Source organism: Aphidius gifuensis, linkage group LG3, assembly GCF_014905175.1.
Source record: "Aphidius gifuensis isolate YNYX2018 linkage group LG3, ASM1490517v1, whole genome shotgun sequence".
Taxonomy (NCBI): domain Eukaryota; kingdom Metazoa; phylum Arthropoda; class Insecta; order Hymenoptera; family Braconidae; genus Aphidius; species Aphidius gifuensis.
The window spans coordinates 21955065-21970564 of NC_057790.1; the positions used below are offsets into that span (position 1 = coordinate 21955065).

At 20.9% G+C, this 15500-nt stretch overlaps 3 protein-coding genes across 3 annotated transcripts; all 3 read right to left on the reverse strand.

Annotated features, from left to right (window-relative positions):
• Positions 1 to 540: 540 nt before the first annotated feature.
• LOC122851050 (decapping and exoribonuclease protein-like) lies at positions 541 to 1704 on the reverse strand. The gene is made up of 2 exons (XM_044150100.1): positions 801 to 1704; positions 541 to 732 (listed from the first exon to the last, which is right to left on the reverse strand). The coding sequence occupies exons 1-2, from the start codon at positions 1683 to 1685 to the stop codon at positions 541 to 543; spliced, it is 1077 nt and encodes a 358-aa protein (XP_044006035.1). The 5' UTR covers positions 1686 to 1704.
• Positions 1705 to 2040: 336 nt separating this feature from the next.
• Positions 2041 to 4318, reverse strand: LOC122852858 (decapping and exoribonuclease protein-like). The gene is made up of 2 exons (XM_044152940.1): positions 2565 to 4318; positions 2041 to 2488 (listed from the first exon to the last, which is right to left on the reverse strand). The coding sequence occupies exons 1-2, from the start codon at positions 3447 to 3449 to the stop codon at positions 2297 to 2299; spliced, it is 1077 nt and encodes a 358-aa protein (XP_044008875.1). The 5' UTR covers positions 3450 to 4318; the 3' UTR covers positions 2041 to 2296.
• Positions 4014 to 6118, reverse strand: LOC122852857 (decapping and exoribonuclease protein-like). Its single transcript, XM_044152939.1, has 3 exons — positions 5710 to 6118; positions 5038 to 5629; positions 4014 to 4944 (listed from the first exon to the last, which is right to left on the reverse strand). The coding sequence occupies exons 1-3, from the start codon at positions 6006 to 6008 to the stop codon at positions 4753 to 4755; spliced, it is 1083 nt and encodes a 360-aa protein (XP_044008874.1). The 5' UTR covers positions 6009 to 6118; the 3' UTR covers positions 4014 to 4752.
• Between the last annotated feature and the right edge of the window lie 9382 nt (positions 6119 to 15500).

A 15500-nucleotide genomic window follows, 5' to 3' on the forward strand; every position in this document is an offset into this window, starting at 1 on the left:
GTAAGAGGCCCTCTGGTCACCAATTAAATCATGTATTGTTGCGACTCACCTTGATCAAGGTCTTATGATTGATCAAGGTGTAAATCTGTTGACCTGTCTATATCAAATAAATGTGAATAGGATGTCTTTCAGGTACTCCCAAGTCCCAATACCCGAGTTTATTTTTTTTTTTTAAATTACCCTTTTTTCAGGAGTTTTTTTACCAAGTTTTATTTTACTGATTAGTAAATGCGTAATTTTTTAAAGAGTTTTACGTTTTTTAAAATTTTATGATTCAAATTAATAATCAATATATTTATCTGCAGCTTTGAGCGCGGATAAATAATTAATATTATTTTTTTTATTACACTTAAATCTGAATAACTTTTTTTTTTTAATATACATTTTATTTTATTTTTTTTTAATTTAACATTAATTGTCAATTTTATTTTAATATAAAAAATAATAAATTGCAATAGAACTGATGTTTTTATTTTTTTCAATTATGATTTAAATATTTACATTATTTTTTTGAATTAAAATTGAAAAAAATAATATAAATTATCGTGTAAACCACCAAGGTAAAAAAGAATGTTCTTCTGAATTTCCTGGTACTTTCGTCATCTTGATATTATCATATGGTAATTTTTCAAATATATAAATTGTCTCGTTGTAATCATCCTTCACATTATCCTTGACAAATTGCAAAAATTGGTCAAGAAGATTAACACTCATCTCAGCACTCCAATAATGCTGAAAAAAAAATAATAATTAACAATTAATTTAAACAATTAAATTAGTATAATAAATTGTATACTCACAGGATATTTTCTTGATATATCTGAGACACTAAATTCTTCAATTTTTTTAACAATGCCAACTTCATTTCTAAATCCACAAATAATTTTATCAATGCCTACCATAAAACTTTGACACCACCAATCAAATAATTTCCATCTTTCAAATGTAACTTGTTGACCTCTATGTTCAATAATTCTAGAGGTTTTTAACTCAACAAATGTTAATTTATCAAGTGGTAATGGTTCCACTATTGTTTTATCTGCTTCAACTCCATCAATTTCAGCTCCATATAGAAGTACTTTATCATTTAAACGTGTTTTAAAAACACAATGAAATGCTTCCGTTTCATTAACTGGTTTTTGTGGTTGTGGTGGAATTTCTGGATAATTAGTTAAAAGATATTTTTCAAATTTAAAACCCCAAGACATGTATATTCTCTCTTCATATCTTATCATATTTTTTCTTGTTTTTCTTTCTTCAGTATCATATTGACAAATATATAATGTTCCTTTAAATTTAACAACTCTCATTGCCCATTCATCTTCATCATTATACAACGATTTCATGATTGTTGTTAAATGTCCACGTCGACAGACAAAATCAGCTTTTAACCATTTACCACTTTTTGGATCTCCTTTAACTTTATCAACATTATTTTTAATCCATAGAAGTATGTCATTGATGATCTTGTCAAGTCGATATTCATCACGTATTACATTTTCAATACCATCATTTAAATCATAATCAGGATTTTTTTTTAAACTTGCTGATGGGTAATAATAGTTTAATTGTGATGTATCGGAGGACCACTTTTTATTCCCATCAATACTGTAATAACCAATAGCTTTTGGCTTTCCAAAATAAGGAAGTCTATCATCACAAAAATATTTCAATGGAAATAACATTATTTTTTTAAAATTAACCTATTCTCTTGATAAATTTTAATCAAGTATTTATTAATTTTTTAAGACAAAACTATTGTCATTTTTTATTACAACCAGGCGTGTTTGTTTGCTCACAAGTTACACAGATAATAAAAGACGATCGTCACTTTTTTTTTTAAACATCAAATCGTTTCTCTCTTTTTTTTTTTTTTTTCGTTTATATATTCTTAAACTGTTGTTTAAAATACTAAATTTTATTCATTCATAAATTATCATTTTTACAATGATTTATTAAACGTTTTTAATTATGAAAAATTTTTATAATTTAAATTAATAATTAATATTTTTTAATTAAACTTAAACTCCAAGAAAAACCTTTTTATTTTATATTAATTTATTTTTTATTAATTTGTCATTTGATAGTAAAATTTACGATACAATATTTATTTATTGATTTATTAAGTAGACAAAAAAAAATATTTTAATTATTAAACAATGCAGCTAATTTTAAATGTTTGATACTGTTATTTATTTTTTTTTTTAGTTTTAATTCAACATTAAATATTGAATTTTTTTTTATATGAAAAATAATAAATTTACAAGTAAAAAAAATAGAAATTATTTTGTAAAATTTATTGAGTAAACCATGGAGGTAAAAAAGAATATTCTTTTGAATTTCCTGGTTCTTTACTCATGATAATATTACCATATGGTATTTTTTTAAATAAATAAATTGTCTCGTTGTAATCATCCTTGACATTGTCCTCGACGAATTCCAAAAATTGTCCAAGAAGATTAATACTTGTCTGGGCATTCCAATAATGCTAAAAAAAAATGAAAAATAATTATTAACAAATAATTTAACAAAAATTAAAAAACTATAATAAATTTGTTAATTACCAAATATTTTGTTGACATATCTGATACACTAAATTCTTCAATTTTCTTAACAACTCCAACTTCATTTCTAAATCCACAAATAATTTTATCAATGCCCACCATAAAGCTCTGACCCCACCAATTAAATAATTTCCATTTATCAAATGATTTTTGTTGACCATCATGTTGAATGATTTTCGATGTTTTTAATTCAACAAATTTTAATTTATCAAGTGGTAATGGTTCCATTAATATTTTATCAGAAACAACTGCATCAACTTCAGCTCCATATAAAAGTATTTTATCATCTAAACGTGTTTTAAAAACACAATGAAAAGCTTCAATTTCATTGACTGGTGATTCTGTATCTGGTGGAATTTCTGGATTCTGAGTTGATAAATATTTTTCAAATTTAAATCCCCATGACATGTATTTTCTTTCATCATATCTTATATTTTTTTTTTCTAATTTATCTTGTTCACTGTCGTATTGACAAATATATATTGTACCTCGATATTTACATGCTCTTATTGTCCATTTGTCTTTTTTATCATACAATGAATTCATGATTGTTGTTAGATGACCACGACGACAGACAAAATCAGCTTCAAGCCATTTACCAGTTTTTGGATCAACTGGAACTTTATCATAATTTTTCTTAATCCACAAAAGTATATCATCAATTATTTTATCACAACGAGTCTCATCACGTATAACATTTTCCATGCCATTATTTAAATCATAATTAGGATTTTTTTTTGATCTTGCTGATGGATAATAATAATTTAATTGTGATGCATCTGATGACCAACGTTTATTTCCATCAATACTGTAATATCCAATAACTTTTGGTTTTGTTATTGGTAATTGTTTATTTGAACCAAAAAAACTTTTATACGAGAACATAATTTTTTATTTAAATAAAATATTATTGTCTTGATTAATTTTTAACAATATATTTTGCTTTTTTAAATAAATTTATTTGTCTTTTATTTCAGCATATATAAAGGCGTGTTCGTTTGTTACAATGTTATTATTTTGAACTGAGGGAACGACTGTTTTTTTTTTTTTCTCAAACCTCGAATTTTTTTTTTTTTTTTTTTTTGTTTTGTTTATGTTCTTTAACCGCTATTTATAATTCCAAATTTTATTCATTTATAAATGCTTATTTCCACAATAATTTATTAAACATTTTTATTTATAAAAAATTTTTTAAATTCAAATTAATAATTAATATTTTATTATTAAATTTAAATGCAAAGAAAAATCTTATTATAATTTTATTTTAATCCTCAAATCATCGTTTTTTTTTTTTTTTGTTTATATTATCAAACCACTGTTTACAAAATGAATACCAAGTTTTACACATTCACAATAATTTTATTATAAACGTTTTTATGTATCTTAAATTTTTATAATTTAAATTAATAATTAATATTTTTTTGTTAAACTTAAATTCAAAGAGACCTCTTTCTTTTTTTTCAATTATTTTTTTTTATTAATTAATTTGTCATTTGAATGTTGTTTACAGTTCACAGTAAATATTAATTAATTAATTAATTTATTATTTGTAAAAATAAAACTATCGTTGTATTTTTCTAGTAACACTTAAATTGTTGTTACAATACTTAGTCAGTATTAAAGTGACAATGATTTATCAACAATGCTTTTAAAATTGACCGTTTATTATTTGTATTTATTTATTTTTTATTCTGTTAATATTTTCGAATGGTTGAGCTTCATACTATGTGTCCTTTTATATAAAAAAATATATTGAATCATAAATTACTTATCAACAACTTATTATAATGAGTACGCTACCGATAAGATTATATTTTTCTTGGTACATTAAACAATGAATCACTGTTCTAAATCTGGACTTAGTTTTTTTTTTTCTTTCTCTAAGTTATAAAAATTAATTTGTTTTGTTTTTCTTGGAAGTACAATATATATTTTACAAACTTTGCAATGCATTTACAGTTTTTTTTTTCACGTAACTCAGTTTAAAATATTAGAATTGTTTTAACATTAGTCAAAATAAAAATAACTAAATATAAAAAAATAAATAGCTAAATGAAATAATATACATTTAAAAACAAAAAGAAAAAACAATATATGATTATTGTGATAAGAACAATTAAATTCTTTAGAAACATTTTAAAAATATTTATCAAAATTAGGTAATTAAATTTTAACAATTTAAATGAATTTACTGTTGGGTAAACCATGTCGGTAGAAAAGCATATTTCGAATGAGGTGATGCTGTTGTTACTTTTATATCTTCAAATGGCATTCGTTCAAATACATAGATTTTATTATCATAATCTTCAAGGACATTATTCTTGACAAATTGTAGAAAATTATCCAAAAGATTCATACATTTTCCAGCACTCCAATAATGCTGTAAAAAAAAAAAATAAACAAGTAGCTTACAATCAACTTTAACAAATAATAAAAATTAATTTATAATTAAATCTAGAATATAATTATATACCTTGTAATTTCTACCCATTTGTGAAACTTGAAATTGTTGAATACTTTCAATAATTCCATTGTCATTTCTAAAACCACAAAGAATATCTTCAATGCCCACCAGAAAACTCTGACACCACCAACGTAAAAATTTATATTTTTCAAGTGTTCTTTGTTGATGATTATTATAAATTGTTTTTGATGTTTTTAATTCAACAAATGATAATCTATCAAGTGGTAATGGTTCATTAATTTTTTCATTAGAATATAAACCATCAACTTCAGCTCCATATAATATTTTTTTATCATTTAAACGTGTTGTAAAAACACAATCAAATTCTTCATTTTCATTGACTGGCTTTTCTGGTTGTGGTGGAACAGTTGGATCATTTGTTAATAAATATTTTTCAAATTTAAAACCCCATGACATAAATTGTTTTTGTTGAGGTGTTATATTTTCAGCAGCAGCTTTATCTTCATCAGTATCAAATGAACAAATATAAATTGTTCCTTTAAATTTAACAGCACACAAGATCCATCCTTCTTTAAAATCATAAAGTGATTTCATTATTTTTGTTAATTGTCCACGATAAATTACAAAATCTGCATCAATCCTATATTTAATTTAGAAAATAAACAATTAATCACAATATATTATAAACATATGCTTTAAAATAGTCATCATTTTTGTTACCATTTTTTAGAATCTGGTGTTGTTGTTAATTTATCAGAATTTAATTTAATCCATCTTAATAAATGATCAATTTTTTCATCAAGATTACTAGCTTTACGTATAACATTATCAATACCTTGATTTAAATCAAAATTTATTTTATTTTGTAACTTTGATAGTGGATAATAATAACCTAATTGTTTTGCATCTTGAGACCAAGATCTTTCAGAATTAAGACTAAAATAACCAATGATTTTTGGTTTTGTAAATTTTGGAAAACTATCATCACTTGAATTATTACGTAAATGAAATATTGACATTATGGTTTTTTAATAATTAAACTAACTACATCAACAATTCAACAAGTTTACTATTTGTTTTTGTTTATTTTATTTTTGTTGTGTTTATAAACAAAAAAAAAAAAAACAGACGACATTTTTAATAATTTACTTTTATTTCTGTTTTACCAACTGTCGATGACAATACCGCGAAAATTTTAAATGCATATTATAAATAAAAAATATATACGAGATAAAAAAATAAATATTAATCAATATTGAATATTGCGTAATATTTAATTAATTATCTTTGGCTAATTAAAAATAATTAATAATGATTAAATAGTGTAGATTAATTATTAAAATCAATCAAACTTTGAGGGTAGATATTTGCTATTAAAAAAAAAAAAAAATTAAAGAAAATAGTATCTTTGATTGGCATATAAATTTATCGTTTATTACAGTCATGTTGTATATGAATAGAATGTATATCCAACATAAAGTCATATAAAGTCTTTGCGCGGAAATGAGCCAGACAAAAATTGAGCAATTTGAAATGCTGAATTCTAAATGCTTTGTTATACAGAATATAAAAATTTAAAAATAGAATAACCTTATTAATCAATTAGAGTTATTTATATAAAAGAAAAAAAAAAAAAAAAAATTGATTAATTGAATAAATAATTATTATAATTTAATTTATATTTTTTATTTTTTTTTTTTATGTAATAAAAATTTATTTTGTTATATATTTTTATACAAATGTATTGTTAATATAATTTTATATTAATTACAAATAATAATGATAGAAAAAAAAATTACCCAATCAATTATATATTGATTTATTTTCATTGTAGTATAAATGTTTTATACTAAAATTGAATCTGATTCAATGTCCAATTTGTTCGGAGTAAAATGAGAGCTATAAAAATTGATAAATATATATTTTTTTATTATCTAATTAAATTTTTAATTTATTATAAATAAATTAAATAAAAATAACGTCAAATCTTTTTAATCAAATACACGTGTAACAAAAATATATATGAATTTTAAAATTTTATTTTTACCAAAAAATTTTAAAGTAATAATAGTTTTACCTGAAAAAAAAAATAATGATGACGACTAGACAAGAAACAGCAATTTAACAAAAAAATAATAAAAAAAAAAAAAAAAACACACACACACACACTTAATATATATCTATAGATAAATGCCAGTTTAAAATGACGACGAGAAAAATAGTTTATGACCTCGTCCCAGTTTTAGGTACTCTTCTATCATCATCATCAACAAAATTAAAAAAAAAACATTCAAGTTTATTGTTTTTAATAAAATATGACCCCATACAACCCACCGAAAAAAAAAAACAATTTAAATATTAAAATTATCATGTGATAATTAATTTACAAAAAGAAACAATTTTTTTTAATGAAAAAAACAAATTTATTTTTTAATTTAACAATAATAGTAATTCAATAGTCAAACGAGGCAATAGTAAGCCGTCAATTTTCATTGAATTTTTTTTAACAAACATCACAACGTCATTGACAATCATTTCGTTTGTTCATGAGTCTTGTCATTTATTTTATTTTTTTAAACATGTTTCTACAGACAGACTTCAATATTCAATATAAACATCTATTGTTATTATAAAAAGTTATTTTTTATTTATAGATTATTCATACATTTTTTTTTTTTATCCATTAATTAATAGTTAATTGTTTTTTTTTTTTTAATTATGTCGTTTTTTTATTTTTTTCTTGTTTTATCAGCTCTATGATAAATTAAAATTTCTTAATTGAAATAAATTATTTTAATCAATATAAAATTTAATTTAATTTAATTTTTGTTCTTGAAAATGATGAGAAACATTAGTAGTGTGATTATAATGTTGTTGCTAAATGACACATGTGATATATGAACTCGTGTACATCGTTGTTAATGAGATTTCTCGGCCAAATTGTAAATAAATATAGAGTGTATCTTGTGTGTATATACTTGTCTACGCACATTAAAAATAAAAATATAAATTTTCGTTCATGCGCAATCATCATACATAGTTTATTATTAAATTAAATTTTTTATTTTTAAATATAATATTTATTATGATCGCATACGCTTGATAAAATAATTTGTATATTGAAGTTTTTTATGTCTAATTTTTTTTTTTTTTTTTTATCATCTTTTCTATCGTTTTTATGTGATAAAAATGAAAAAAAAAAAAAAAAAAAATTGTGAAAACAGGTGGACATGTATGATGGGTAATCAAGTGAATACACTCGATATCTAATTTTAGCTCAAAGAGTTGAATATATGTTTGTGACTTTTCTTGTGTATTATTTTATTTTTTATTTTTTTTTTTTGAACGTATCAACTCAAAGGGATTCTTGCTTGTATTATATTTTTTTTATGTAGCTATAAAACTTTTTTACAGTATATAATTATTTTTTTTTTTTAAATTGTCAACATTGGTCTTATATTTTAAATTAAATTTACGCGTTAATTAAAAGTTTTTTTTTTCTATTTCGAAAAAAAAAAACACTAAAGAGTGTTTTAAAAATAAAAAAATGATTTTTTTATTTTTTAACACTAATTTAGTTGGATAAAATTATATTTTAAAATAAAAAAAAAAGGAACAATTTATATTAAATTTTTTTATATAGAGTTTTAAAAAAAAAAATATATATAGCGAAGAAAAATAAAAAAATTATTACATAAAGTATATATAATCAAATAAAATAAATTTCATTTTTTTTATTAAATTTTTTTAATGGTCTATCTCATTAGCTAAATGAATAAACTTTTTTTTTTTTTTTTTTTTTTACAAACCTCGTTGGATTTATTTATTCATTTTTTTTTTATTGTTATATTGTTGTTAGTATTGTATATTTATTTTTATATATTTTTATTATCCTCTGACCCAGCTTGACAATCTCAACTGGTGTGTGACATCGATCGATACTCTACGTTCCATTAGACACAATAATAAAAAATAAAAAAAAATAAAAAAATCTACTAATCAATTTATATTTATTATTAAATTGAAAATAAAAATATAATAGTTATTTGATATATAATTTTAAATACAATATATATATATGAAATAGTTTTTAAATACACGCTTCAATAAATATATACCAATATTATGATAAAAATTCAATTAAAATACTTGAAATTATTATTCATTGTTGTTCCAAAAACGTTAATAAAAAATAAATTGAGCTTTTCTCAATTCAATACGATCAATAAAACCAATATAAATATATTCTGATTAATGTTTGAATATAAAAATAGCAACACGTTATAAGTAAATATATAAAAAAATATATAAAATCATATTTATTTATTTGAAAAAAAATAAATAAATAACCAATTTTTTTTTCCCCATTTGTCTAATATTAAATGACGTAATAATAGACGAATAAATTTCATTACATAAAGTGAATTACAAATAAGATTTTAAGCATATAATAAAGAAAAAAAAATTTCGAAAAATTAAAATTATAAACGTGTATACTTACACGTGTAAGTATGCGGAATTTTAAATTACTGCAGTATACAACACACGTGTTAATTATTTTGAGATATATAAAAAATATTTTTTTTTTTTTATTTAAAAAAAAAAGGCTTATCTGGTGCAATCGATAGTTCACCAGTGCTTGAATATGCACTGGTTGTTTGATAGAGGGCGCGGCAAAAGGATATAATTTTTTTTATTTTTTTTCCCTTATCATTACTTTTATATCATAAAAAAAAATATATTATGTATGTATATAATAAATATATATAAATTTTATTTGCACAGACAAGTTAACTAGGGATGGGAATATAAAAATAAAAAATAAAAAAAAAAATGAGTGAGATATATTGGTGTGATAATATAAAGAGCGAATGCGCAACTTTGTATATTATTGCTTCTTATCATTTTTTTTTTTTTTTACACCCTTCTTTGTCTCAATTACTTTGACTTTTTTCACTTTTATAAAATACAAATTGTTTTATAAAAATTTCAAATTTTATTAATAAAAACAACAAAAATAAATTATATATATTTTTTTTTTTTTTTATTCAATTCTATATGATTATTGTATCGTTGTTGTTATTTTTTATTAATATTTTTTTTTTTTAGTCGGTTTTGTATGATGGTTTTTTCCCTTTTCCTTTTTTTATTGAGGATTTTTTGATGAGGGAAAATCAGGATAAGAGAGAGGAGGGATAGATGAGTAGAGAAATAAAATTGAAGGGATGTATAAAATGTATAAGTGAGGTCAAAATAAAATATATATAAGGGAAAAAAAAAAAAAAAAGAAACTTTTATACTTCCAGAGTTGATTTTTTTTTTATCGTAGAACACGAGGGTATATACAAAATATTTCTATCTCGTTCACAGACTGATCGATATACGCATGCTGCGGGGTGAAAATAGCACTCGAACGTAACATTTTTACCCTCGAGAAACATTTCAGGGTAGTTTGGAAAATAATAAAAATAATAATAATAATATATATGGTAAAAATAATAAAAATGACTTGCAAAAAGAAAAATAATAAGAATAAATAACTTATGATAATAACAACGATAACTTTTTCTTTTTTTGATGGATCAAATGATATATGTATATAAAAAAAAGCTTATATAAAAATAAAAATTTTTATTATTATTTTTAATATATTTTTAGCTATTTTTAGATATTTCAGAGTGATTGACACTAATGTTAATGAAAACATCTGTTGAGATTTTTTTTTTCTTATTTATTTAAATATAAAATTATATATGAGAAAAAAAAAATAAGAAGAATTTTAATTTGCATATAAATTAGCAACAATAAAATTATATTGACTAATACAATTGAGATTGGAAAAAAAAATAAGAATTTATTTTTGCTCATAGGACAATCAAATTTTGGAGTAGTTTAAAGTTGGCTAGTAATAATATATGAAATATCAAAAAAATTACTATAGATTAATTAAAATTAAAAATATGATTAAAGTCATGAAGATATGAGTGATAAAAATATTTAAAAATTTCAAGGTCAATTATCATTTTGAGGTCTCAAAAAAATAATACAATATGATAAATTTATGTAGGTGTGTGTGTTGATTGATGCTTATCATTAATTACAATCAAGCTTTCAAGTTGACAAAAAGCTTATATCTTATCTCAATATGAAAAAAAAAAATGGCAAAAACCTTCATGTATGAAAAACAGTTGAGAAAAAAGAACCCATGTTAATGTAAATTATAAGATAAATATTTTTTTTTATACATATAAAATAATGATGATGATGATAATAATAGAATATTGATTGTCAATAAATTTTTTGTATATAGAAAAAATAAAATAGAAAATTTATAATATTTTCATCATGTGTATGTAACTGTACCATGAGAAATAAAAAAAAAAAATGTTAAAAGACTTAAAAGGTATAAAAGAAACACCTCTTAGAAAAGACTCAATAAATAAATTTTTCACCTCAATAATTTTAGTTGATCGGTTGAGTGACTGTAATGACGTCATTCAGTTCAACATTAATGTCATATTGAATGTAATAAAATTTTGATAATATGATAAAATAGAAACATGAATGCGTAAATATTATTTATATTAAAAATTTATCCTGCCAATTATTGGAAATATAATTATTAATTTATTAGCTAAATGATAATAATTTTATTGAATTTTCAAAATTTAAATTTAATAATTTATAAAAAACACTTGTTGTTTTTTCAAGAAATTTTATTTATTATTTTTTTTTTTTTTTATCTCAATTTTCTCTTTAATTTTTTACTAAAAATGAACAATCTAGCTAACCATTTTAATTCGTATACATGACCAGCGTAATCTCGATAATATGTGACGTCAATCAAGGCCTTACACAGGACACATCAAATTATTCAGTACATTATATATATACACTCTAAAAGGAGAAAATCTTAATAGACATTAAATTTGTCCTTGCACTATTCATTTTATATTTGACCTATTAATTATAAATAAACTACAAGTAATTAGAAAAAAAAAATAAATAAAACAATCATCTAAAATGAGTTGAAATAATTCAAATCAATTAGCCAAAATTAAATTTAACAAATGATTTTGCAAATTATGATAAATTGATATATATATTAAATTTCACAAAGCTATTTTACTTGATTAATTTCTTTGTTATCAAAAATTATAAATATATTATTTTAATGAAATTAAAATTACTCCAATAAATAAATGAATAATAATTTTAATAAAAAATAACACTGTTATTATGAGCTAAATATAAAATTAATTAAATTAATTAAATTTTGATGGACACTTGTTACCAAGTTGACTTATACATATATGTATATATATTATGTAATAATTTGTTGTGATAATAAAGGTATTTGTATGGACATAACTTGGTTGGATAAACTTTTTGAAAGTATTGATGTTGTTGATATACTCTATCAACATGATTATATATCTATATTGATACATGGGTGTATTAATTTGCCTTATAGGTAAACTCGTTATTAGTAAAGAGACATCATCCCAGAGGGCTTTAATATATACATACCTTCAATCTGCTAGGATAACATATATATATAATTAAAGCTATAAATGGGCTTGTTCCATTACCACATTTTAATGAACAACCAGTATCATCATCGATCCAACAATATACCTGAGATATAAAAATTTTTAAAAAATCTATATAAAAATTTCTTGTGTTTTAATTAAAATATAATTAGAGAAATTAATTTATATAAATTTTTTATTGTTTTTTTTAAAAAAAATGTATATTTTTAATAAATTAAAAAAAAAATAAATATATGATGTGTTTACAAAATATCAGTGCCAATGTCATTTTAAATTTGCATAAAATTTTAACAAGTATACCTCGAAATCAAGTCCCGCGTGCATAAACTAAAATTTTTATTATTATGTAAGATTAACTACGTCAAAATAGATGTAAAATTAAATTTTTTGTATTTGTTATTTAATATTTTTAATGTTATTACAATCAACAAAATTATTTCTCATAAATTAAATTTTAAAAAAATATATATAATTTATTATATTTTATGATTAATTAATTTAATTTGAAATATTGATAATGTTTTATTTATTTATTTATTTATTTATTTATTTATTTATTTAAAAATGATTAAAAAAAAATGTTGTGGCTATATATAAAAAAAAAAAAAAAAAATTCTTTGTAAATTGTCTCTTGAAAGAGAGAGGTGACAAATTTAACATTGACTTATTTTCAAAGCTTTCGATGAACGTTTGCCTCTTTGTTGAACGCTACACTTGGCAATACGAGTGATTATGCATCACTTTGATATACTCGTAAATTTATATAACGATTAAGGTGACGTTGTTTTAAAATACTGACGAAAAAAATTCAAGTTTTGATCGACAAAAAAAGGTCTTTCAGTATATAAAACAGATAGAGCAAATAAAAAAAAAAAAAATTGCAGATAAAAAAAAAATGACACAACGTCAATATCAGTATTGTCATATTATGAAACTCGAATTTTCAGTAAAATATAATTTGAAATTTTATATGTATTATACGAGGAATTGCAATTGAATTATTATTTTTTTTTTTTATTCATTCAATTGTTAGTTGTAATAAAAATAGAAATTCCAAGAAAAAAAAATAATGATAAATTGTTTCTATTAGTTTTAACAATATACAAAAATAATATAGCTTAATTATTAATATTTAATTTATTTAAAAATAATTAATATACAAACTTTTAAATGGAAAAAAAAATTTTTTTTTTTTTTAAATAATAAATGATAAATTTATGCAGTGTTTTTTTAAGTACTTGTAAAAAATTTTTTTCCACAGAAATTATAAGTTTTAAACAAGTAGATGAAAAAAAAACGATAAATTTTTTTTTTTTTTAAATGAAAAACTATTAAACTTTATATATTCAAAATAAAAAAAAATATAAATTTAAATTTTGAAAGTTTAAAAATTTTGTTTATATAAATTTTAATTTTTATAAAAAAAAAAATTACGAAAGTATATAAGATATTATGATATTTTTGCCTGAGGCAAAATCTAAAAAATCTTGCGTAAAAAAAAAAAAAAAATGTTGAAATTTTAAGCTTTTCCAATAACGTCATATAAAATTGAGTAAAAAAAAAAAAAAATATATTTTTTTGGCCATCATTTTCACTCTAAATACATGTGCCAATTTTTTTTTCTTTTTTGAACTTGATTTTTGGCTTTAAAAAAACTAGATAAAAAGTATATAAAATTTATTATTGTATTTTTTTTTTTGGTGTTTATATAGTTACTGATATAAATGGGGATAAAATTATGCTAATGACATGAAATTTATAAATGATAAAATCGATGAAGATTGATGCGTAGTTCAAGTGTCAATCAGTATATACTCGATAGAATATATATCAAGTGCGTGAGTAGTTATAATTCCACTATACGATTGATTAGGGTTTATTATTTTTTTTTTTAATACTCAGGGTCAATTCAAACTCACCTTCAATTTATCATTCTATTTTCCATTGATTAACTATTGCTTTTCTCGTATCAAAAACCTTTTATATTAATCAAAAAAATATCTTGCAATAAATATTTAATGGTTTTTTTCGATATAAAAATTGGTAAAACTTTTAACTGTAATATTTCTAATGAATCTGCAAAAATTAAATAAAATTATATGTTATTTAAATTATCAATCATATTGCAATTGACACAGTTACATCAAGTTGTATGTGTCTTTTTTTTATTTATATTTTTTGTGCAAATGTTGATATTATACTTGTATGAAATATAAATAGAAAAAAAAAAAAAAAGATATAACTCTTGACACCAGGAAGACAATTGTATAAGCCGGAAGACAAAGTCGTGTCAAAGTTGACCTTGAAAAAAGTCATCGGCTTCTTGATATCAAAAAATTTACTTTTTTTTTTTTAATTTAAACTATTTAGTGTTGTTGTTGTTTTTTAAATTTTGTTTTATCATTTTAGTTAATTGATTATATACAGCTGAAAAATATAAAAAAAAATAAAAAAAATTTAAATAAAATAATAATAATCATTAAAACTTTGGAAACATACAATCTTTACATTAGGATTTATTTAAATTAATATTTACAAAAAATGAGATTGATAAATTATTATTTTTTTTTTTTTCATTTCATTTTAATAAATCATAGTTTATTATTATACTATAGGTTAAATAATTTTTTTTTTTTTTGTTTTTTTTTTCTTTTATCGTGCTAACAATTATACATTTTCATTATGTAGCGAATAGTAAAATTCATAAACGTAATCACAAGGCGATACACCTGAATTTACAATGCGAGATTTTTATTTTTTTTAAATTATTTTTTCTTCTCTCCGTTTTTTTTATTTATTTAATTATATTATTATTATAATATATGTTTTTTTTGTTTTTAATTCAAGTTAATGTTTTTTTTTTTTTAAATTTATTTTTTTATTTATCTGCCATTTAAAAGACATACATATATATTGCTCCGCAGACCATTTATCAATCCGTTGAATCCTCTTTAAAGC

Excerpts from the sequence above, each read along its gene's own strand:
- LOC122852858 (XM_044152940.1), bottom strand. The coding sequence starts at position 3,449 with ATGTTCTCGTATAAAAGTTTTTTTGGTTCAAATAAACAATTACCAATA. Across the intron at positions 2,489-2,564 it reads ATATGTCAACAAAATATTTG|CATTATTGGAATGCCCAGAC; the intron begins GTAATTAACAAA and ends ATTTTTTTTTAG.
- LOC122851050 (XM_044150100.1), bottom strand. The coding sequence starts at position 1,685 with ATGTTATTTCCATTGAAATATTTTTGTGATGATAGACTTCCTTATTTT. Across the intron at positions 733-800 it reads ATATATCAAGAAAATATCCT|CATTATTGGAGTGCTGAGAT; the intron begins GTGAGTATACAA and ends TTTTTTTTTCAG.
- LOC122852857 (XM_044152939.1), bottom strand. The coding sequence starts at position 6,008 with ATGTCAATATTTCATTTACGTAATAATTCAAGTGATGATAGTTTTCCA. Across the intron at positions 5,630-5,709 it reads ACACCAGATTCTAAAAAATG|GATTGATGCAGATTTTGTAA; the intron begins GTAACAAAAATG and ends AATTAAATATAG. Across the intron at positions 4,945-5,037 it reads AAATGGGTAGAAATTACAAG|CATTATTGGAGTGCTGGAAA; the intron begins GTATATAATTAT and ends TTTTTTTTACAG.